Below are 26,584 nucleotides of genomic sequence, written 5' to 3' on the forward strand. Positions count from 1 at the left end.
TTTTTTTAACGTCAACACCTACCCAGCCCATTACATGTTACACCGTACTTTTATTTTGACAGGTTGCCGTGAAGTGTCTGTGTCATACAGTATGATATGATGCTAGTTTTCTCAAATGAAACGGTAAAAGTGACACTCACAGCAGTTTGGGAGATTGAGTTTATCTGTTCATGTGAGATGAAAATGCCAAAAATTACCGGGAGCGTCACGTGTGTTTCAGTATGCGTGTAGTAAAAGCTCGTCTCCGCAATGCATACATACAGCTAGGCAAACGGAACATATCGGATTCATATTAAAACGGTCTTTTTGCATTTCAGTTTTCACATACACTAGTCCATATCGCGATTTGAATTAAGTGACTGACCAACATTTGATTTATGAATCCAAAAAACGACGAATTTACGTGGCATTTCGCTATAGGAGATTCGGTTTTTATGAATGGAGGACGACGCGATCCCGTCTGTGTTTTGGCGGAGGAGACTTAAACGCGCGACCATATTCTATAGTCTTCGGTATACATCCGCGTTAAACTATCAAGGTGAAAGTCATCATAGCTTGCGTAGTTTAGACCCAGCTCCCAACCCAAATTTGAGAATAGATTAACGGCGATATTTTTTTTATCGCGCGATAAGAGTTTCACGTTAACGCAGCACGGTAACGCCGATAACGGCCCACCACTTTTATATATATATATATATATATATATATATATATATATTTTTTTTTTTTTTGCACCCTTAGATTCCAGATTTTTAAATAGTTGTATCTCAGCCAAATATTGACCGATCTTAACAAACCATACATCAGTGTATAAAGCTCAATTGTGGACACTTATGACTGGTTTTGTGGTCCAGGGTCACATTATGATGAAATCCGAGAGCTTTCTGACCCTGCGTAGACAGCAGCGAAACTACCACCGAGGACTGACACAGAAGAGAAGAAATTGTCGAATAAGTAACAAAAAGTTATTTTTATTTTCTTTGAGCATAAAGAAAACAAAAATAATCTTGTAGTTTCATAACATTGTGGTTGAACCATTGATGTCACATGGACAATTTGATCAATTTCCTTACTATCTTTCTGGGTCTTGAACATGTCAGTTGCATTGCTGTCTATGCAGGGTCAGAAAACTCTGATTTCATCAAAAATATCTTAATTTGTGTTCTGAAGATGAACGAAGATCTTACGGGTTTGGAACAACATGAGTGTGAATAATTAATGACAGAATTTTCATTTTTGGGTGAACTAACCCTCAGTAATTCCATTTAGCCACTTTAGCAACTGCCGTTTTCAAGACAAGTATAAGTGAAACTATCTTGAGCTTGTGTTAACATCAAACTACACTTCAGGTATTTACCAAAAAACCTATTCATGACTTCAGGTTGATGGAACTGATGCTAAAATGCAAACCCATTTCCAGGTTTTGCCCCCATCAAAATTCCTGTAGCACTCTATTAATCTTCTATGTTGGCAAAAAAGAGGCAATTTTGACCTAGGTAAAAGTAAAGTGAGAGTAAAGTTCCATTAAATGTCTCAGTATGCAAACTGGAAAATTTGCAACATTATAAAAAAGGTCATTGTAGTTATGACACCCTGGACCACAAAACCAGTCTTAAGTAGCACAGGTAATTTGCAACAATAGCTAACAATACATTGTATGGGTCAACATTATTGATTTTTCTTTTATGCCAAAAATCATTAAAATATTAAGTAAAGATCATGTTCCATGAAGATGTAAATTTCCTGCCGTAAATATATAAAAACTTAATTTTTGATTTTTGTCCTGTCCTAACAAACCATACATCAATGGAGAGCTTATTTATTCAGGTAATTTTATTTTTTTTAAAAATGACCCTTATGACTGGTTTTGTGGTCCAGGTTCACAGCTTATATTAATCCAGCCTAATTATAATTAGTAGTTACATATGAACTATTACATACCAATGTATCAGACAAACGTAAGTGGCTTGGATGGACTGCATAGCTTTATAAATATGATTTGCTTGCGCCATCTAGTGGACAAACCATTGACAAACACTTTTGAGGCAGTGATTTATGAATCATTCATTCTCTATTGCTTCACTTTTAACACATTTTCAGGGTTTGTATGGTTATGGGCTCCACAGAAAAGTAAAAAAAAAAAAAAAAAAAAAAAAAAAAATCAAATGTTATGGAGGAGATACATAGTGCAAGATTAAACATTAACAACATTACTTACCTACAGTATAAGCATGAACTCTTCACAGTTAACTATAATAATGTGTGTCAGTAGATGCAATAAAGTGAACTTGTCTGACTAGCAGTATTAGAGTTAATATAGTAAGTGTCCGATGCTGTAGATCCCTCCCACCAAATCCTTAGTTTAAACAACATCATCTGATTGTTGTGGAAAAGCATCTTGTGTACGTTTGGTCAGTATTTGTTTAACAATGTTTTATAACCTTACTTTTGGCATAACAGGCACTTCCAGTGATGTTTTAGAGAATCACCTGAGATCTAGTACATTTAATATTTTCCACTTCCATTGTTAAAATAGGCTGTTTTGTGACAATCAAAGGCTGATTATTTGTTGAATCTGTCTAACTACACTATCAGTCAAAAGTTTTTGAACGGTAAGATTTGTAATGTTTTAAAGAAGTCTTTCATGCTCACTAAGTCTGCATTTATTTGAACCAAAATACAGCAAAAACAGTATCGTTTTGAAATATTTTTACTATTTAAAATACTGTTTTCCATTTTAATATATTTTAAAATGTAATTTATTCCTGTGATTTCAAAGCTGAATGTTTAGCATCATTACTCCAGTCACACGATCATTCAGAAATCATTCTAATATTTTGGTTTGCTGCTCAAAAAAAAAACATCTGAAACATTTTGTAACATTATAAATCAGCTAATATCAGCTAATTATCTATTTATTGTTCAAAAACTTTTGACAGGTAGTTATCATCACTTTTGAGCAATTTAAAGCATCCTTGCTAAATAGAAGTATTCATTTCTATAATTTCTTTCCCAAAAACAATTATACTGACTCCAAGCTTTTAAATGGTATAGTGTATATTGTTACAAAAGCTTTATTTCAGATAAATTATGATCTTGGATGTTTCCATTCATCAAAGAATTCTGAAAAAAGTACTTAACTGTTTTAAAAGTTGATAATAATAATAATAATAATAATAATAATAATAATAATAATAATAATAATAATAATAATAAATGTTTCTTAAACAACAAATCAACATATTAGAATGATTTCTGAAGGATCATGTGACACTGAAGACTGGCGTAATGATGCTGAGAATGTAGCTTTTATCACAGGAATAAACTATATTTTAAAATATATTCAAATAAAGGCAGTTATTTTAAATAGCAAAAATATTTTACAATATTACTGCTTTTGCTGTATTCCAATAAATTAAATAAATGCAGGCTTTAAAAGACATTTGCCTTACTGTTCGTGCTTATGCTTATAAATATACAAACCATGGCTGGTTTAGAACTTCAGACTGCTATTAATGGAGTGGAATTGATATTCAAGTTCATCCTGCTATTTTGGTATTTCAAATAGTTTTGTCAAGATCATAAAAGTTTACTGGACTACGGGCAGCCTTTACAGTTGTTTTTATTAAAAGGATTGTGTTGAATCTCTTTTGTCTGGATGCTTAGATCGTTGTTAAATCAGCAGAACAACAGCAGGGAAAAGCAGAGCTAATGTTTGCTGTATATCTGCAGATGCTCGGTGATGCTTCTGAGTGGAGAATGGAAGGTCTGGTATAACTGGTTTAGGCGACGCATTAAAGGATCACTTTACAGCCTTTTCTTTGTAACGTGAGAGGAACGAAAGCTCTGCTCTAGTAGGAAGTACAACGTTCGATTTTTCTCCCTGCAATTTTGACCCAGAGCACTGCAGTTTAGTGAACACACGCCCTGTGTTTGCCGGATCAACAGCGCTTCCCAATGAATCTTTAATGACCGCTTTAGAAGTCATAATGGCTAGTCACTAATGTCCATTAATGATTTCTGAATGCAGCTTGCCCCGCCTTGATGGCCTCTCCACTGTTCCATTAGGATTTCTTTTAGTATGGTTAAAACTTTGAAAACATCCTGCTTGCCGTGAATCACCACTGTCTTTCTGCTTTATTCTTTCAACTATTTAATCGCTAAATATGACATTTCCTCTTAGAAAATCAACGTCAGGTAAGGATTGTCTTCACTTTTTTTGTTTTGTTTTAAAGAATATTTAGAATTGTAACAAAAAGTGTTGAAAATGACCTGCTGAATTCATTGTGTATTATTTGTGTAATTTTGCATTCTTGGTTTGGGCTTCTGTCTGTTTGTTTTGTCTAACTTTTCTCTGGGCTGTCAGTTTGGGTGCTGTCCGAGGTGCTGAACTGCCGATAAAGATGCGGGTTATCCCAATGTTTCACTAGCGTTTTGTTTATTGCATTTTTGTTCTATTAATTCACTCTTCGTAATCGCAGTAGATTTTGTGTGTCTTAACCTCTTATTTTGTTATCATGGTTTTGCAGGGTGTGTTTATAAAGATTAAAGTTTTAACTTTAAGAACATTTCTCATATTATGTACCCTAATTAAATATTAAAATCGCATTTTTATGTCAACTGAATCACATTTGCGCACCTCAGAGAATCCACGGTTATTTGGCTAAACTAAAAATGCCTGTTACTGACATGACAAGTGCAGAAAGTATTTTCTTTCATTCTATTTTCAGAGTAACTTTGCATTGCTGAATCAATATATATCAATACATTATTTGTTTGTTTGTTTTTCCATTCGTAACATTTTAAGGAGATCTGATGTTTCAAACGTGTAGTTGAGTCGTCAATGCGTCTTATAATTTGATTATTGTACAGTAGATGGCGCTGTTGCTGAGCATATAACAACATGTAAAGCGCTTTGCTGTTGAATGTCCAAGGCAGGAGCCTGAAAGGTTGAAATCGGTAATAGTTAATGAGGATGTTGAGTGTAAGACGTCTTACAATCCGTCGTTTAACGTGATTTTCTTTGATTTGGCCGTTTTTGAAAAGATCGTTTAAATCTAACTGCTTAGTTCAATTGCAATAACTGTCTTTCGGTCTAATTAAATAAGTATGTTGTTTTCAAAATAGTATTTTTTTTTCCAATAAAGCAGGTTTAAAAAAAAATATTTTTAACTAGATTTTTTATTTTGCATCGTGCATTGAAGCAATGTTGCAACAACAGCTTTTTATTTATTATTCATAAAAAAATTATGCAGTGCAAATATTAATATGCATATTAATGAGTGGGCCAGAATACAATTGCGCTTTTGCCACGCATGCGGGAAACTCACTGCCATGGCAACCAACACTCCTCCAATCAGGACATCGCAACTCTGTTGTTTCCACGCGATCCGTTATGTTTTGGAAAATAAATATAACACATGACTAGCACATTATGCTCGACTATGTAACTGTCTAAACATTATAAAGCTCCAAGAGCTCCAGTTTTCTTGCAGCTGTCACATTTGTGTGTGTCACCGTCTCCCCGCGAGTCTCTACAGGGAGAGGCAGCCCGATAGATTCGTCTCGTTGTAAGAAATGGATCATTCGCGCTCTTTACTCAGCTCGTTCTAAACAGTGAATGATACTCAGACATTCAGGAGCAAATTTTTAGGACTAATCACAACAACATTAAAACATATGTTTTGTTGTTCCACATCTCTCTCCGTCCACCACTTCAGAACAGCTCTGAGGAGGCTATGAAACGTTCACGAACTAGCGATGTTCGAATCGTCCAAGTTTGATCATTTCAGTGAATCGATTCAGTTGAAACGATTTTGAATCGGTCACAGCGATTTTCAATTAAAGTCCCCATGAATTTTTTTTAGTATGTTAGCCTTAAGGTTATCTATAAGCTAACGTGCTCCAAAACAATGACAAAATTCGCCTTTAGAAGATATAAGCATTCAAAACATAGTCTCTAACTTCTGCCAGTTTGAATAAACTATTTTGATCACCCTGAACTAAAGCTTCTCATCAAACTTTCTGTCCAATCAAATGCTCTCTAGAATCCAAAGTGTCCCGCCCCCTACACTATACATAGTCGCTGAAGCTGCACCTGAAATTGGTCACTTAAGAGAAAACCCAACCGATTTGATCAGAGATTGCCGAGAATCACGTCGGGTAGGGGGAAGACAATACACTTGTCAAATGTGATTTCTAAATGGTACATGTTATCATTAAAATCCATTTTAACATCAATGGTGATCTGAGGGGGCGGGATAGTGCCGGTGAGGGGACGACGCACCACCCCCACCCCCCACCCCCCCTTGGCGCCGGCCCTGGTCACTTGTCTTCAGAATTTATAATTTCTGCACAGTGAATGGCATGTAGTGCACTGTATAGGAAATAGGAAACGATTCAGACAGTGTAAATATGCATTCCGTTGCGGCGAATTAAGTGATGTGATGAGTGGATCATATGCGCTACTTGGTGCAGACCACAAAACATATCGGACACATTTGAATTCTACACAGAATGCTATTTTATATAGAGATAATGCAATATGTATGAGATTGCAGCTGTCAAACAGGGTTGCCATGTTTTCACAACAAAACCCACCAAATTGCCACTCAAAACCATGACATTTCGAGGGGGTTCCCCCGGTAAATTCGCATTCCAGGGGCTAAATATCACATAATTGGGGTTGCTTCAACACACGGACATGAAAAACAACCCACGGCAATAGTGTAAAATTATCCCAATTCTGCGGAAAAAACGCGGATTTGGCAACACTGCTGTCAAATATCGCATTACCCTGCTTAATGGCTCTGACCCAAGCTGTGGTATAAGCGAAACACTATTGGCTATTTTAAAAAGGGGCCGGGCTGCTGGATATGTCTTGCCCTGTAGTCTTGTTTCAGTTGATATTATGTCAACACATAGAATAATTCTACATGTTTCAAAGCACTTCAGTGGACATTTAACCACTGATTCGCTGAACCGAGAACTGTCTTTCGAACATGTCAGATGTGGAGCTAGATTAGCATCTTAATAAAGAATATAACACAAATAGGCCTATATGAATATAGACTACGCATATGTAATTTAATAAAATAATACAACTTAATATAGGATAATATGTTTTAATATCAATGGGATTCCTGTGTAGTTTCTTTCAGACAAGTCATTCCTCATGCACAAAGAACTAAGTGAGTTAAGAGAATTTGTCATTTAGATTTGATTTTTTTACTCTAGCAAAATGATGCTAATAAAAACCTACTGGAAATGTTTACATTTCACTAAAACTAAAAGTCTGTTTAATAAATCATTTCGTTTTAAACTAAGGCTAATTACGCCATGACGTAAAAGAATCACTGACTCGTTTTAACCGGTTCTTTGAAAGAATCGATTCGCAGAGATGACTTAGGCACTTGCAGTCAGTTACCACAAACAGTTTTTGTTCTCAAGTTGAGTGGTTTACATGATTTAGCTGCGATATAAAGACCTGCGAGTAACTTGTCGCCCTCGTTGTAGTTGTCTGTATCTACATTACAAAGGGATTCAGAAGATTATCTGAAAACAAACTCTCGCGCTCACACACCCACACACAAAGCGCGCACCCAAGAGTGCTGAATCGCGCTCGTACGCTCGCTAACAGGTGTTTCTCTCACATGGCTCCATTCTGTGTGCTGTGACTGACTGCTTTGTGGGATGCTGCGAAACGTGTGCTCGGTGTCTGGAGGAACATCTTCTCCGTTATTAGTGGAAATGGACAGATAGTGACATTATCTGGAGACAGATGCGGTAAGGCTGCAGCCAATTTAATGTAGAGCCGTTCGAGGACTTTATCTCCGAAGAAAATGAGCGTTGGAGAGATGCGCGTACCGTCACCTACATAATTGTGTTTTGTGTTAAAGCTGTATTAGTTTACAACTCCTTTCCACCGGTTTGTCATTCTCATTAACGAACAATGGCGGTGGCTGGTGTATGAGGACTTGGATGTGAGCTATCAAGTGAAAGATTTCACTGAAGAAATCGTGTCGTGGAGGAAGGAGGTGGGGAAACGGATTGTGTCCGCTGAAAGTTTTGGGTGTCGCACCGTCAAACTGGCCATGGCTGCGGCGATCGCCAGCTCCCTTATTCGGCAAAAGAGGCAGGCAAGGGAGCGTGAGAAATCAAACGCCTGCCGCTGCGTGAGCAGTCCGAACAAAGCCAAAGGAACATGCGAGAAACCCAGTCGACTCAGTGTCTTCTCCAGAGTCAAGCTTTTCGGCTCCAAAAAGCGCAGGAGGAGACGACCAGGTCTGATATTAACAGTTTTTTTAGGGTCCTGACTTAAAATGGCTATTGTGAGTGTAACAGCATCTCTGTAATTATCAATGCATTTGTGTCTGTACTTTTTTTTTTAAATATTAGATTTTAAAATGTTGCAAGTGCTTGCCATGTCTATAAAGCAGTACGCCTTTATAAAAGTCAGTCTAGCATGTGCTTTCACACTTCATAGTGAGATGTCATTCAAACTCAGTTACACGACCTTACTAAACTTTTCAGGCATTTTGACCAAATGTGACCCTGGACCACAAAACCATCAATAAGGGTAATTTTTTTTAAAATTGAGATTTACACACTATGTGAAAGCTGAATAAGCGTTCCATTGATGTATGGTTTGTTAGGATAGAACAATATTTGGCCAAGAACTGTTTAAAAATCTGGAATCTGAGGGTGAAAAAAAATCTAAATATTGAGAAAATCACCTTTAAAGTTGTCCAAATGAAGTTCTTATCAATGCATATTACTAATCAAAAATTAAGTTTTGATGTACTTGCGGTAAGGGAATTTACAAAATATCTTCATGGAACATATTTATTTAATATCCTAATGATTTTTGGCATAAAAGAAAAGTCGATAACTTTGACCCATACAGTGTATTGTTGGCTATTGCTACAAATATACCCATTCTATTCATTTGTGAGGGGAAAAAAGACATAAAACTGTATGCAACTTCTGTTATTCTGCAGACATAGTGTTGCAATGAGGTTGATACTGATTTAGTGTCAGCTCTCTAGTGTGTTTATTCCCTTCAGAGGCAGAGGGACAATAGAAAGCAAACTAAGCAGGTTATTGTTTGACATATTTTTGGACAACAGCTAAATAGCAAGCTAGATGAGTCTCTGGTGATTCACTCTCACCATATAGACCATATAGATATTCTGCAGCAAAATCTGCTGTTCGGATTTTTTTCTGTCCTTTGAATGATTTAGGTTTTTTTATGAACTACAGTTCCTTTACAGAAAGTGACTTCAAGTCAAATAATTATTTACTATAACTCCTTATTGATATTATGATGATCTGTAGTTTACAAACATAAGCAGCAAGTCAGATCAGATTCTGCTCAGAAATCTGTAGAAATATTTTCTTTAAGTATCTATCTATCTATCTATCTATCTATCTATCTATCTATCTATCTATCTATCTATCTATCTATCTATCTATCTATCTATCTATCTATCTATCTATCTATCTATCTATCTATCCCACACATGCATTCAGCACAACTGTTTACAAGCTTGTCATAGCCCCAATTACCTTGCCTCCCTCCCCAGACGGCATCTTACATAACCCTTATGTGACACCTAAGCAGAAGTGTGGCAGTTTGTGTGTGTAGAGTGGCAGTTGTTTGCAGCAGTGATTCGGTCTTCATTAAACATCCTCTTGCCTAACAATCTTGTTTACAGATACACATGGATCAACATGCAATTGAATGTTCTTCCATGAACCTAAGCATATTTGCATATCCATGTTTAATATATTGAGCAGTGATGCCTTAGAAATTAAATCTACGCTCATTCAGGCATTTATTCAGCCAGTCATAATGTATCCATACTGTACCGTACTATAGCATCTGTATAGTAATGTACTCTTTGCATTCTCACGACTAAAATTTAGGAGATAGTTTTATTATAATATCCACACATTTTTTAATCTCCTATGATAGATGAAGTTAATCAGAGTAAATAGCATGATCCACCAACTCACTAAACCTTATTAAATACAGATCTGCTGATGCAATCTGGTACTTTGCACAGGAGAGCTGTGTCCTGTATACAGTAGATGTGCTACTTAGTTCCAATCATGCAGATCAGACCCATGTAAGGTGATATAGCTCTCTGCATCTACATATTCACATGCAGTTTCCTTGCAAATTGCAGCTCTATTCTATGTGATGGCTCTGGTGACTATACCCATGTGTAGAGATTTATTTTATTTTTTGTTCCTGTTGTTCTGTCAGTGTGGCCTGATATGTTGTTTGTAATGCAAGCTCAAATCTGTAGACCATGGAAAGCTCTTGCTAAGCCAGGAGCTTTAAAGCCCCAACACTTTCACTATGGCAATGCTTGTTTAACCCTGTCTTTCTCTCTCTACCTTCTGTCTCTTTGCAGAGCCCCAGCTGAAGGGGATCGTAACAAAGCTGTACAGTCGACAGGGCTTTCATTTGCAGCTCCAAGCAGATGGAACCATCGACGGCACTAAAGAGGAGGACAGTGGTTTCAGTAAGTCAGCCAGCGTCTTTTAGAATATGTTCTCAAATTTACACCTGTCAAGAAATAGCCTGAGGTACTAGAATAGTAGACTGATACAGTAGCCCTCAAACGTATACAGACACTTTGATGAATGAACATTATATGTCTTATATAAGAAAATGTCAAGTGGTGTTCAACTTTTCAAGCAAAATGCTTCACAAACAGAAGTTTTTAGGCTTCAAATGATACAGCAATAAATATATGGTTTCAACTTCTGACTTCATACTTTCTTTAAAAGTCTCTTCAGCACCAGTTGGTAAAAAGTAATCACAAAAATGCCTCAAAAAAACAAAATAAGTGAAGTTAGTTCTAGTCTTGCATCATTTGTTTGCAGATGCCACTTGGTTTAATATGTTGCATCAAATGCGATAACATCCAGACATTTTTAAGTGCAACTAAAGTGTCCTAATGCTTTTTCGGGGACACTGTATGTCTGCTCATATTTCAGTGACAGCTGCTGTTGTAATTGTTTCCTGGCCAGCTGCTCCTTCAGACTGCATTTCTGTCTCATTCTGACACATATAGACAGCTTCAGCTTTGCGTTTCACTTTTTAATACCTTTACAGTTCCTGTATTGGTCACAAGAGTCAAGAGGCTTAGTTCTGTATTATCCTGAAATGGAAAATGTAGCAGAAGCAGTCACTGTTTTTCAGAAAACAATTCTTTAGAGAGCACAGTCAAGTCCAAGTACAAGAGAAACATTTTTAGGCAGATGTCCGTAGTGCCTCAAAAACAACTTTTTTTTGTCCCTTACGTCCAAAGATTATTTTGTGTCATTTGAAGTCATCTGACTGGGCACCTGCAAGTGTGAATTATTTATTCCGTAGGCAAGTGCGGCGTCACCCAGTCAGTGCTTGAGCTATGCTGCATCTATGGAGCCGGCTGGCTGGTTGGCAGGGCTCTAATTTAATATGTGCTATATCTCACTGACGCTAAGTGTCTGTGGCATTTTGGGGCCTGTAAATTAGCTTGACTCTATTCAATTAGTCATTGGGTGAAGATGACGCTCATATCCAGCAAATTAGTTTGTGGTGAACAGTCATTTGGCACTGTGATCGCTCGAGTCTCCAAATCCTCTCATCCATCAAACTCATCTAGATTAACACAAATTTGTATCTAGTGCACATAAACAATGTTTAACGTGAAGAGCCGTTTTAATTGAAATAACACCCCCTACTTAAATTTAAATGGTGGTTGTTTGACTCGAGCGTTCGTGTTGAATCTGCGCCACTGGTGCGGCTGGCCGGTCCGCTTGTTTATTTTCTTTTTTGTGTTCTTCTCCTTCGTGATTGACTGAGGCAGAATGAGTTATATAGGGGTGAGATTGCATAATAGCTGACCTGCTTTTCCCACCACACTCCCTTATTTTGTGGAGAGAATGAAAAGCTGTTGCTGGAGAGGAGAAGTGGGAAAACAGGGAGCTTCTATCTCTCACGCTACAAAAATAGAATTGTTAGGAGCTTGGTGCCCTTGTCTCCATAGCGACGGCAGTGCAGTCCTCTTGGCTCTCCTCTTGGTGTGTGTGTTTGATAGGGATGAGGGTCTGCTCCAATCCTCTCTTTACTCTCTAGATGCACATCTATTACCTTAACTGATGCTCATTGCGCTTGTGATTGTGAGCCAAGAGTTTTAAGTTTAAAATATTATGCAATTGTTTCACTTCCATCCCATAAATATGACATTAGTGCCATATTGCATATCTCAGCCAAATGGTAATTATTTTTTGCCCTGAAGTCAAGCAGTGGTGCTCTCTAAGATTGTGGACTTGACAGGAAAATTCAGGCAAAAACACACAAAAATTACATTTTATTGATTATTTCTAACTATGTTAGGATGACTGACAAAATGAGATTGTCTCATTCCTATTTGATAATAATAGAATTAAAAAGATTTATTAGATGAAATGGGCAGATCAAGGGGCCGAGAAGCGGACATTTAAAGATAAAGACTTTATTGAAAATCAGCTTTTCCATCTCTCAAGCCTGACTGTGATGAGCTCTTGGAGGAGCAAGACAAAAGCTCATTCTGGGCAGTAAATGTCAGGTATGGCTGCTCTATTGGATTATGTCTCTTTGTGCAGAGTTCTAGAGCTTAATTCAATTCCTAATCAATGTGTCTTGGCAGGAGGCCTTTCTTTCCGTCAACATTAGGTTTTATCTCAGCTAACCCGTCTTCCGTCTGAAGAGTGGGCTGATGTGTTTTTCAGTCAGTCACAGTCATATTCAAATCAGTCTGATTTAGCTCCAGATATAATCAACTGAAATGCTAGCATCTGAATGAAATGTTGGAATGTTTCTCTAAACAAGCAGTGAAATTTGATCCAGTTTTATTGTATAGAGGTTTATCCAGGCGTCCAGAAAAACTGCCAGAATTAAAGCTTCTAAAATCCTTTAGTAATATTTACTGTAAAGGGAATAAAAATTCTGCCGTCATTTACTCATCCTCATGTCGTTCTAAAACTTTTTTTAGTGGCCTAATGGTTAGAGAGTCGGACTTGTAACCTAAAGGTTGCAGGTTCGAGTCTCAGGTCCGGCAGGGATTGTAGGTGGGGGGAGTGAATGTACAGCACTCTCTCCACCCTCAATACCATGACTGAGGTGAGTCCCTTGAGCAAGGCACCGATCCCCCAACTGCTCCCCGGGCGCCGCAGCAGTGGCTGCCCACTGCTCCGGGTGTGTGTTCACGGTGTGTGTGTGTTCACTACTGTGTGTGCGCACTTGGATGGGTTAAATGCAGAGCACAAATTCCTAGTATGGGCAAAGACTATAGAATACCAAAGACATGTCACTCGTGTAGTTTTGAATGGGGAACAATGAAACGGTCATCATGGCCGCGAAGCTCCGCCTTCTTAGTGAAAGAGCCAATCGTTGATCAGTAAAGTCAGCGCGTCACTGCATCTGCCGTTAGAAGTCCCGGTTGCTATAGAAACAGCCGGCGCTCTAAGACGTGCGTTCAGTACTGCGCATGCGCACTGGCTCATCTAGCCAGAAAAATAAGCGTTTTTTTAACGCTATTCAAGCACAAGGAACTATATTTATGAGGCAGTTCTTGTTGGATTTCTTTGGAGATTTCAAATATGAAATTTAATCGTAAGTTTGGCGAACAGTTTTGGAGAATTTGATGTTTCCCCATTCAAAGAGATAGGAGCTGCACTTTGATGCCCGAGAGGCGTTTCAAAGATGGCCGCCGAGTGACATGACTTGTCTTAAAAGGACTTTGGTATGGGTCACCATACTTGGCCTCACTTCACCTCCTTTCCTTTCCTTTCCTTTCCTTTCCTTTCCTTTCCTTTCCTTTCCTTTCCTTTCCTTTCCTTTCCTTTCCTTTCCTTTCCCTATAAGACTTTTTTCATCTTTGAGACACAAATAAAGCTATTTTTTAATAAACTTGATAGCTAAGCATGACTCATACTTGCTTTATGCACAAATAAAACTTCAAACAAGGACATTTGAGCTTCCATTTACAAGATTTTAAAAAGGTCTATTTTAGTCTCGATATCATCGTGGTCACATGACGATATGAAATGAGGTCTTGCGAGCAAAAAATGTATTTTTTTAAAAGAAAAGAAAACTTATTCTAACATAAAAGGTCTTTAAAGTTGTGTTTTTGCCCATTATGCTTTGGCACAGTATCTGTCACACGAACTAAAACCGATATGGTTTAATCCCTTTATCAAGTCGAAACTTTGCACGTTTTAAAGCGAAGCGTGCACTTTATCAGTTTTTGTAAGCCTGTTTTCACTGAAGCTGGAGTTTTGCGTCAAAATAAAAGCTCTACTGCCGTCTCAGTCAAAATTAAAGCTTAAAAGTGCAGTATGATCACATTTTATTTTCATTTATTTTATTTTCATTTGTCTTTTTTTTTTTTTTTAAATATCGCAATAAATATTGTATTGTGAACTTCATATCGAGATATTATTGTATTCATTACATGCCTAGTCTGTACGCTAATATTTCTATATGAATCAAAGTCTAAATTAAATCTGTTCTTTAAAGCAGTTTGAATTAAACTGACCAATTCATATGGATTACGTTGCTTTGTAAACTTCTTGAAGCGAAGCGTCAGATTTTTTGGGTAAAACTTTTATTTTTGGGTAAACTAACCCTTTTAAAATAAATAAATTTGTTACATAATATTTGAATATTTTACATAATTACATAATTAAGTTTGTTGATCAGTGTGTTAAATTTTGACTTAAATTTTGGTCTGTTTGTCACAGAGGTGTCATGTAACTTTAGAAGAAAAAGTGCCATGAAACCTCAGAAAAAAATGTTTACCACTTTACCACACATTTTTATGGTGTTTGCGTCCTTTTTAAAGCTTGAAAACTCAAGTCCCGAATATTTGTTGTTGTACTGAATTGCATAGCATTTCACAGAGCAGGGAAAATACTTGTTTTTAAGAAATAAATGATGACAGACTTTTTATTTTTTGCTCAACTAATCCTTTATATTTCATACTACATGAACAGGAAGTCTTCTCACTCATGTTTTCAGTGATTGATGCTGTCGGAGAGACTCAGAATTGTGATGCTTGTTATATTGGCCTTTTTTGTAAAGATGATTATCGTGCCCTCTTGATCTTCCCAGATCTCTGTGCTCAGGTGCTCTATTAGGTAATTAAGTCTCCTCTCCACAACCCCCAGTGACCAAGCTCTGGTAATCCCTCTGAAATGAGGTTCGCTCATCATTACTGCCCATGTGTGTGAATGAAGATATGAAAAACATTATCATCTTATCATGCAGCTATAACAATAGCTCATTAAAGCATCTGCATTTGGCATCTAAAAACTCTTCATACGAGTCAGTGGTCATAGACCACAGAGCAGGAAGAGAGCAGATCTCTACAGGTGGACCTGGGCGGTTTCAGAGGGGTTCAGAGGGTAGAGGAAGGGTCTTGATGTGGGATTAGACAGGATGGAGAGCACTCCGGACTGCTGTGTAAAATGGCAACATGGCCATTGATTGAGCTCTGCAGGAAATAAGAAATATTAATCAAGAGCTCTCATGTTTATGATGAAAGGCAGAGAGCATTTCTGTTTGGGTTTTGGTGGAATGGACTTTCAAAGGAGGGACAGATATTTATCATGTTTTGTTAAAAAATAATAATTGTATTTTGAGGTTAGGTATGGATTTTTTAAATTTTATTTATTTTTGTGTGTGTGTGAAAAAAAAACCTTTAAAAATTAAATAAACTTAATATTTACATTTTTTTATTGAATTTTGACAAATTTTAGTTCTTTACAAAGCTGTCATATATCTTTAGAAAAAAAAGTGCACGAGTGTGAATAAATGATGACAGAATTTTTGTATGTGTGGTAAAAGATAATTAAAAGATAAAAGAAGAATAATATATTAGATGGTGTGATTATGTATTCCTAAAACACAGAATATTGTACTTTGATATCTTGTGTGATTGTCACATGAAGGCAGTATAAATTTGTTAATCTAGATCAGTGAGCATTGTTCCCTGTTAACACACACTCTCTCTTTGTCTTGAAAGAAAGCACCCTTTTACTTTATAGCAAGTTTGTTTCCTCCTTGTTTTGTTTTTTAATCAAGCTAGGTTACGTAACCAGTGAAATGGCTCACACTTTTATTTTTTTTCTTCTTTCAAAAAGCTTGTGCTTTTTTCTTCCCAAGCTTATGTTCCTCGGATACTCTCGGTGTCAGGGGTGACTGGCTGGCTGCTTCACTCTTCCCACTGGCAGAAAGAGGCTGTGTGGATGGGAGAGATTGTCAGTTTTGTGGCTTACGTGGTGACAGGGGGGGACAAAGGTGTGAGGAGAGTTGGCACAGCCAGTGGTACCAGGAAGACAGAGCCCCGCACAGCTCAATAACTCCGCTCAACAGAGAGAGAATGTGTGAAAGAGACGGAGGGAAGAGTGTGAAACAGACAGAGAGAGAGAAAGAGAGTGCGTGTGAAAGGGAAAGAGAGGAGCTATGTTAAAGAGGCGGCAGTTCAGAGGGAACGTAACGCACAAGTATCAGAGAGGGAGATGAAATGCTGCCACGTGTAGATAAGAATAAGTCAGGTTAAAGTGGACTGGATTTAACTGTAATACACTAGAAAATAGACCAGGGTTGAAAATGCAGTAAAATGTGTTAAAAGTAATTTTAAACAAAAAGTTAAGCCAAAAATAAAAATTCTGTCATTAATTACTCACCCTCATGCCTTTCAAGCCGGTAAGACCTTCGTTCATCTTCAGAACATAAATGAAGATATTTTTTATGAAATCCGAAAGCTTTCTGACCCTGCATAGACAGCAACGCAACTGGCATGTTAAAGGCCCAGAAAGGTAGTAAGGACATGGTTTAAATAGTCCATGTGACAGCAGTGGTTCAACCGTAATTTTATGAAACTATGAGAATACCTGAATAATTATTATAGAATGCCCTTTAAATGTGACATTTCATCAGGAAAATTCACTATTCAAAAAGGTTTCACAATCTTAAAGCTAAAAAAAGCTTTTTTTCTGGCTCTGAAACAACTTTTTTACTTACATAATCAAGGCCATGTGGTTGAAGAAAAATAAAACCAACTTTTTTTGTTGGCTTACAGCTTTTACAGTCCATACAGTTACACAAATGGACAACGGCCATCAAATAGATGCTAGCTGATTGTTAGCATAACACTAGGCATTTGCTAAGATGTTCTGGACGATTTTCTGTAAAGTGTTCTAGAGAGTTGCTGAAGCATTTCCAGAGTGTTAATACAGGAGTGTTAGTGATCTTTGCTGATTCTGGCGAGTCTAACGCTGTGTTGATGAAGTGTATGTGAGTGGACAGAATGTCAGCACGGCTGACATGATGCTGATGAGATACGTAAGCGTGCATATCTGCATTCTCAGACTCATGCTGCTTGCATATTTTGCGTTATGCTTGTCACTGGATGACACTTTATTAGTTTGAGGAATTTGTGCAAGAATTTGCCTGGTATGTGAACACTTCAAATAAACTCAGGCCATGTAGTTACAAAACATTTTGGGAATGTAAAAGCTCCCGGTTTGCTTTATTTTCACTTCCCCCTAACAATCAAATATATATTTTTTAGGGTTCCTTGATTCATTTTGAGTAGTCAATTTTAATAAATCCTCGACTGCAATTTGCTCGCGTTGAGTAACTGGCAAAATACCAGAAGTGACGCATTCCACTGACGAGAATCCATGAAATGCATTATTAGACCTTTTTACCAAGGCTGCATGATATATTAAACCCATTTAAAAATCATAATAAAGCATAATGCTATTGTGAATTCACAAATGCTATGTTCCAATTAAATAAATATATGCGATGCAAGTTTAATATACTGTATAAGATTTAATTATTTACATGCATGTAGGTTACCTATGTGTGTCTCAGTAAATGCTGCTCCACACAAACAGTTATCATTTACGATTGGAGTGTTTCAAACTTCATCTCTGCATGTTATAACATTTATCTGGGAATGCAATGTTCACCATTTTATCAGATTTGTAAGATAAATGATTTATATACCTATGCAAACAAAGAGCTCATCAATATCTTTCTCAATATGCTAAATGTTCATCGAGATTTCAGAATTAAAGCTCAAACCCTTGCTCTGAGTTTACAAGTTTTGATGTCCACATATTCAGAAATTACAGTGGCTGTAGCATTTCTGTCATGAGAAATGGCCAAATATTAAAGATTGAGTGGCCAATTGAATTAAATGTTGTTTGTTCAATATTAAACAAGGATTAGATCGCATAGTAATGTGTAAAACCAATCGTCAAACCAAGGCATTTGATATAATATATAATGTATATTTGTGCCATTGTTTATAATATATTATGTATTTTCACAGTTTTGTTTGATACCAAAATACTTTATTTGGACCAATTATTATTGACTCTTTGCTATTATATTATATATATATTTTTTTAAAAGGCTATTTTTAGCTTGGGTCGATTTTTATTACCTCAAAAAAACAACAACAACAAAATGGTTACTCAATTAATCATCAGAATACTTGACAGATTACTTGATTACGAAAATAATCATTAGTGAATAATCATTCTGTGTAGGTGATATTCTTATCAATTAGCTGTACTTATGCATAAACCTTTGCAAATATAATCCTGACTTTTCCTTTGTTTCCTACACAGCCATGTTCAACCTCATCCCGGTGGGTTTGCGAGTGGTGGCCATCCAGGGAGTTCAGACCAAACTGTACCTGGCCATGAACAGCGAGGGCTACCTGTATACATCAGTAAGTAACTGCAGCTTTCTAATGTAGACCTTTGTTAATGTGTACTATACTTCAGTCCGTCGGCTGTTTTAAATCAAGAGGGGAAAGTCACACCAAACTGCTGCTCCCAGACCAACACCTGAGCTCTGGTCATTAACACTCACTCCACTAGTGCACACCTCTCATCTCCTGCCAAACCTTGATATCAGACTCTCCGGATAAACAGACCTCCATGTGACCCAAGATCAAATGGTCACATAGCATTTAAGAAATGTTCTTGCTCCCGAACCCTTTAATGCATTGAAAAAGCTGTCACTCCCAAGAGTACGGAGTGGAGTTTTACTGATTTATCCATTTAAACAGATGAAGGCTCTACTGTGCGCTAGTCCCACACCCTCTCTCCATATGGTGTGCTGTCAGAAAATGAGTTAAGTTACAGCTGTGACAAATATCTCAAGATGTTTTCATAACCTCAGCTCCACACTCGTAGTTTAGATTATGCGCAGCCCTGCACGCTAAGTGGCGTGATTACGGGGTGGATGACTTGGAGTTGTTTGTTTACTGGCTGTGGTTAGGCCGAACTTTGGCCTCCTCACCCCCTCACAGTCCTGACCTTCCTCCTGCCTGTACCAGACGAAATGTCGGTACTCTGGCATTCGTCTTGGTTACTATGGTGATGCAGGCAAGGCAGTATGTGGGTTGTGCAAACGTACACCAGTCCCAATCATTTTGTTCAGCTTCGGCAAAAGATAAATGAGACTCTTTGCTTTCATAAGCACAGGTGAAATCATCCTTAATTAGCAAAATACATATGGAGGACTGTTTGTAATTGCTCTTAATGTTTAAAAGTACACGGAAAATACTATGAATCATCAATGCGTTTAGTTGTCAAGATGACTTGGTTGCTAACTGTTGCATTAATTGTGATTAATTACCCTTATTGAAACATTGTTGTCACCCATAAGATGTTTGAGTCCCTTGCAGAGGTATTTTGCTTTTCTGAAATAGTATGACGGGTGAGTTTTTCCCAGTGCATGAATTGAGTAACATGCCTTTCGTTGCAACGATGACTAATATCAAAATGCTGAAACATTTAGAAACTTGTGAAAATATGCTGAACAGGCAGCCTACATCCCAACATTGATTGACTGCATGAAGACATGAATAATGCAGTAACCTACCTGCCAAACTTCTGCTGCAAGACAAATGTCAGAATTTCACTATGTGGTTGGCATTACTGGAGCTCGTGTTGTCTGACAGGAGAGAGTGGGCGCAAACGAATACACATTCTCAACAACAGCTACACGGCACACACACTCTCACTCAACCTCAATCTTGAGGCTGACAGAAAGTCACCAACAGAGGAATGATTGGACACTAAGCTATATAGAAGGATCATTCAGGAAACATATCAAAACACATGAAGCAGATGTTGCCTGAGAAGTTGGCCTAGTCCAAGATATGAATGGATCAACTAATTGACTTCTAATGACAAACTAGACAATATTAGTAAAATGTACTTATTTCTCTAGATGTAACTAGTTAATTTTGAAAATATGTAGTTTTGCATATACAGTCAAAAGTTTACACACACCTTGCAGAATCTGCAAAATGTTAGAAAATGCTACAAAATGCATTATTTAGCACTGACCTGAATAAGACATTTTTGCATAAAAGATGTCTACATATAGTCCACAAGAGAAAATAATTGATTTTATAAAAATGACCAGGTTCAAAAGTTTACATAGACTTGATTCTTAATACTGTGTTGTTACCTAAATGATCCACAGCTGTGTTTTTTGTTTAGTGATAGTTGTTGTTTGTGAGTGAGCCCCTTGTTTGTTCTGAACAGTTAAACTTCCTTTAAGTCCCACAAATTCTTTGGTTTTTCAGCATTTTTGTGTATTTGAACCCTTTCTAACTATGACTGTATGCTTTTGAGATCCATCTTTTCACACTGAAGACAACTGAGGGACTCATACTCAACTATTCCAGAAGGTTCAAATGCTCACTGATGCTTCAGTAGGAAACGAGATGCATTAGGAGGCAGGGGGTGAAAACTTTTTAATGTGAATATCAGGGTAAATTTAACTTATTTTGTCTTCTGGGAAACATGTATGTTCTGCAGTACTAAATGAAAAAGAAATTATATTTGGGCAAAATAAGAAAAATGTACACATCTTCGTTCTGTTCAAAAGTTTACATCCCTGGCTCTCAATGCATCGTGTTTCCTTCTGGAGCATCAGTGAGCATTTGAACCTTCTGTAATAGTAGCATATGAGACTTTCAGTTGTCCTCAGTGTGAAAAGATAGATCTTAAAATTATACAGTCATTGTTGGAAAAGGTTTAAATACACACAAATGCTGGAAAACCAAACAATTTGTGGGAACCTGAAGGGTTTTTCTGAAGAACAGTGGGCAGTTAAACTGTTCAGGACAAACAAGGGACTGACCTGAACAACTATCACTGAACAAAAAGCACAGCTGTGGATCATTCAGGTAAAAAAACAGTATTAAGAATTAAGTGTTTGTAAACTTTTGAACTGGGTCATTTTTATACATTCAACTATATTTTTTTCTTGTGGACTATATGTAAAATTATTTTATGTGAAATATCTTATTCAGGTCAGTACTAAATCAAAAATAGCAAGCTTTTTTGTATGATCCTTCTTATTTTGCTAAAGTAATTATCATTTTGCAGAATTTGCAAGGTGTATGTAAACTGTTTTTTTCTAGCAGCTTGCTCATCCATGCTGCAAACCTGTTGCCATCTAATCTGTCCTGTGTAATGCTGTTTTCAGGACGCTTTGGGCTGAACTCGCTCACAGCAGGCCGGCAAAAAGCAAACAAGGCAGCAGACAAGAGACTCTCGCATGAAGTCTGACAAAAGCATGTAATCTGATCATAACGTTAGGTGTGATACAGCTGTAACATATCCAGCTGGAGCCTTTGGGGACGATAGGGAAGCAACGGGATCTAAACACACACACATACAGCTAGAGCACACTGTAACTCACGGCGGTTCTCTGTTCCCGCTCAGTGACTTTAATGATGTGTGCCTCGGCGTCTGTAATGAAAACATATGTGCCGGAGTGCTCATTAAATTAAAGCTCTGTTCTCAACAACAGTATCGTTGTGTCGTCGTGTGGCATCCTGGGCGACGGCAGAAGAACGGAGGCTATATTTAACGTTTCTCTGAGTGACAGCACAGCAAGGTTCTGTAGGTGTTAATATTTTATTCCGACTGTAACCGTCAGTCTGGCGAGTGTTAATACACATAGGTCTTTGAACATTCGTCTTCATTTGCTCCCTCTATTCATTTCCATTTTAAAAGCTTTTCCTGCAGTTGAATTCCATTGTAAATCATGTAATTGTTCAATATTGGATATTCAATTTTGGTTCAATAATATGGACATGAAAGGGTGATTTTTAGATGAATGAATGCAGGATGTGCTGATGTTATTGAGTACACTGTAGCTTTGAAGAAATCCAGTGCTTGCACACTGGTGGAGAGCTTTTAGCTGGCATAAGTGGATGGTGATTATGGGTGAAGGATACTAAGCGTGTGGCATTACAATATTCTAAACAGTATTATAAGGTCTTTTAATGATTTAGTATGCCGTAATTCTGAAGTCTGTCTGTGTTTTTGTAGTGTGTGTGTGTGTGTGTGTGTGTGTGTATGAGCTTCTGGGGTTTCTGATCCCCTCACATTGTCTTTCTGTGTCTGCTGCTATGGAGCCACGCACTGCCTCAGCCACACAACCAGCCAATCACACACCAGTGATGTTGGGAAATCCCCAATCAATGGAGAGTAGGTAGTGAGTGACGTATGAGAGAAGTGAAGCAGTTCTTGTGCTGCTGTGAGGGTTTACACCTGTTTCTGTGTGTAGTTTTCTATAAATAGATACATTGTTTTGCCGTATTCTGCCTAGTTATTGCAGTTACACTACAATTCAAATGTTTGGGGTCAGTTTTTTTTTTTAATAAATCATTTTATTTAGCAAGGGTGCATTAAACTGATCAAAAGTGACACAAAAGACATTTAAGATGTTGCAGAAGATTTCTGTTCTAAAAACATGCTGTTCTTTTGCACTTTCTATTCATCAAAAATTCCTGAAAAAAATTCACAGCTTCGACATCACAGCATCACAGCTTCGACAGAAATATTAAACAGCACTGTTTTCAACATGATATTACTTGAGCACTAAATCAGAATACTAGGATGATTTGTAATTAAATAAATGCAGCCTTTATTATAGCATCCCCAAACTTTTAAAGCATATTATTGTGTATTTTAGTCATGTTTTTAGATAGTAGAGGAAATTTGATATATTTGACCCTGGACGACAAAACCATTCTTAGGGGTCAATGTTTTGAAACATTATGATTATGATTTATTATGATTATGGTTATGATTTATACATCATCTGAAAGCTGACAATAATTGCCAGAGATACAACTATTTGAAAATCTGGAATCTGAGGGTGCAAAAATATTGAGAAAATCGCCTTTAAAGTAGTCCAAATCAAGTTCTTAGCAATGCATATTACTAATCAAAAATACGTTTTAAATATATACAGTAGGACATTTACAAAATATCATGGAACATGATCTTTAATTAATATCCTAATGATTTTTGACATCAAAGAAAATTGTAAGAAAATTAAAAGATAATTTTGACCTTACAATGTATTGTTGGCTATTGCTACAAATATACCCTCTATATATGCTACTTAAGACTGGTTTTGTGTTCCAGGGTCACATATAATACATTTGCTCTGTGATTTGCTTCACCTATTTGCAGTAAAGTAGAATTAAAATTTGGTAACACTTTACAAGTGTCATTTGTTAACATTAGGTAATGTATTAACTAACATGAACGAACAATAAACAACACATTTATTACGCTATTTATTCATCTTTGTTAATGTTAGTTAATACAAATACAGGCATTCATCGTTCATGTTCACTGTACATTCATGTTAACAAACACAACTTTTGATTTTAATAATGCATTTGTAAATGCAGAAATTAACAATAACTAGGATTAATAAATGCTGAAGTGTTGTTCATTCTTAGTTCATATTAACTAATGTAGTTAACTAATGTTAACGAATAAACCTTATTGTAAAAGTGTTACCCAAAATTTTTAATGCAAGTAAACAAAAAAATTAAGATGCATAATTTTCATTATAATTTTACAAATAAAAATCATTTTAATCTATATGATCAAAGCAATAAATGTTCAAGACGCCATTATTTATCTTAAAAAAAAATTAAATATAAAAATGCCAAATGAGTTTTCCATGACCATTTTTGACTGCTAATGCAAATTAATCATTTAATCATGGATTGGTTTTAAATCTATTCATTTAACACAACGTGTGCACACACATGCATCCATAGTTATTACATGTGAATCTAAAATGCATTAAAAAAATGGCCAAATTGATTGTCCAAAGCAGTGCAAATATGACTCTGGACCACAAAACTGTACATTTTTTGAAATTGAGATTTATACATAATCTGAAAGCTGAAGTATTTGATAAGCTTTCCATTGATGTGTGGTTTGTTAGGATAGGACCAGATTTGTTCAAGATTTATATATAAAATAAAAGTTTATTTATTTAGCTGTCCAAATGAAGTTCTTTGCAATGCATATTACTAATCAAAAATCAAGTTTTGACATACAGGGGTTGGACAAAAAAACTGAAACACCTGGTTTTAGACCACAGTTAGTATGGTGTTGGGCCTCCTTTTTTTGGCCAATAGAGCATTTCGTCTTTGGAATTGTCATATACAAGTCCTGCACAGTTGCCAAAGGCATTTTGAGCCATTCTCCTCTTGCAGATCAGGGGTCAGGTCACTACATGATACTGGTGTAGGAAAATGTTATCTGACTCGCTCCTCCAAAACACCCCAAAGTGGCACAATAATATTCAGATCTGGTGACTATGCATGCCATGGGAGATGTCCAACTTCACTTTTCTTGTTCATCAGATTGGCCACCAGGCTGCAAAAATATAGCCATGAAACCTCCAACATTATATTGGCCAGTGTTTCAGTTTCATTGTCCAACCCCACAGAGTGGTCTTATGAACAAGAAAAGTGAAGTTGGACATCTCCCATGGCATGCATAGTCACCAGATCTGAATATTATTGTGCCACTTTGGGGTGTTTTGGAGGAGCGAGTCAGATAACATTTTCCTACACCAGTATCATGTAGTGACCTGACCCCTGATCTGCAAGAGGAGAATGGCTCAAAATGCCTTTGGCAACTGTGCAGGACTTGTATATGACAATTCCAAAGACGAAATGCTCTATTGGCCAAAAAAAGGAGGCCCAACACCATACTAACTGTGGTCTAAAACCAGGTGTTTCAGTTTTTTTGTCCAACCCCTGTATGTATGGTAGGAAATTTACGAAATATATTCATGGTACATGACCTTTACTACAAATATACCTGTGCTACTTATGACTGGTTTTGTGGTCCAGGGTCACAAATTATAAATAAACCAATGACAAATTAAATGTAGTGAAAGCTGTGCAGTTATTGTGGTCTATTACAAGTCAAATAAACCATAACGTGCCACAAAGCAACAACACAGTCAATCAGCAGCACAGAATTAAGTCAGACTGACTCACCAGTGCCGTTTACGTTAAAGAAAAGTTGCACAATAACCTTTTTTGTAAAAACATTTCAGTGATTTTCCTCTTTTGAGATCTGGCAGTCCATGAATGAATTCATTCATTTGTAAGCATAGCGAGGGAGTTTAAACTCTGCTGACCTATTGCATGTTGTTGTAAAGTGTTAATTCTTTTCAAAGGTTCTCTCATATGGAGGTCTCTAACCAGGTTTACACACACAAGAATATTACAACTTGAATCAGAATTTTTCCTCTCTCAGAAAAACCCTAGAAACTGCATAGCAACATGCTTAAAAAAAACCCACTGTGTGTTTTTTGCAATCTGTGTGTTTGTGATCAGAAGACAGAAAAGAATATATAGAGAATGCGTGCATGAGTGAGTCTGTATGTCTGAGTGCAAATGTATTCATCCATCAGCGTGACAGTGAGTGGGAGAGGGGAAATCAATTAAACACATGTTCTGTTCTCTGCACACGTTCTCTATACATTTAATAAGCCCAACCACGTGATTCAATGCTAAGCTGTGTTTAGTGGTAATACCTGCTGTTTGATCAGTGAACACATCAAATGTTAAAACAACCATGCAAATATAAACAGTTTAATCACAACATCTTACAAATGAACAGTTGATCAGATGACAGTCAGTGCACACAGGCAACGTGCGGACTGTCCTGTGAGCTGCTCTGCAGGCACATTTGAAGTTGGAAATCAGTTTAGTGTTGGGTCATTAAGAGCAAGCAGAGACGGGCACATCACACACTGGAGCCTTCTGCAGTGGCCATAAGCGACACTCTGCAAAGGGACAATTCAGACCTTATAGAACACTTTCTAAATACAGTGCACGTCGATGTCCCATGCTTTTCTTTCAGTTAAGGCACAAATCACGTATCGGGGGCGTTTCCTCTGAGGAGGCAAGGGAGGCAGTGCCTCATCAAGAAAAAAAAAAGAGAAAAAAATGTGTAGTGCAAAAATAAAACAACAAACAACCAAATTGTATATAAAATCACTTGTTTTTCTAAAGAAACATTGTCCTCAGTAACACCAGCAGGTAAAGTAACAGTAGGAGTCTACATCTCTCTCACCTCCCCTGAGCTCATTGAGTTTTAACAGACCCCCCTAAAGCGTGCAGTGGGTTTGGTGGAGGGTAACTGAGAATAAATGGGGAAA

General features: G+C 37.1%; 1 protein-coding gene across 5 annotated transcripts in view; it reads left to right on the forward strand.

Annotated features, from left to right (window-relative positions):
- The window catches only part of fgf13a (fibroblast growth factor 13a), a 163,286-nt gene that overhangs the window by 105,452 nt on the left and 31,250 nt on the right, over positions 1 to 26,584 (forward strand). For 4 of the 5 annotated variants that reach the window (XM_073820598.1, XM_073820601.1, XM_073820597.1 and 1 more), the window contains 2 exons: positions 10,422 to 10,532; positions 18,688 to 18,791. In XM_073820598.1, the coding sequence (XP_073676699.1) occupies positions 10,422 to 10,532; positions 18,688 to 18,791 (215 nt within the window). Of the gene's footprint in view, positions 1 to 7,488; positions 8,284 to 10,421; positions 10,533 to 18,687; positions 18,792 to 26,584 lie in introns of those variants that run through there. The other variant, XM_073820600.1, reaches the window with a different exon arrangement.

Source organism: Garra rufa, chromosome 16, assembly GCF_049309525.1.
Source record: "Garra rufa chromosome 16, GarRuf1.0, whole genome shotgun sequence".
NCBI lineage: Eukaryota > Metazoa > Chordata > Actinopteri > Cypriniformes > Cyprinidae > Garra > Garra rufa.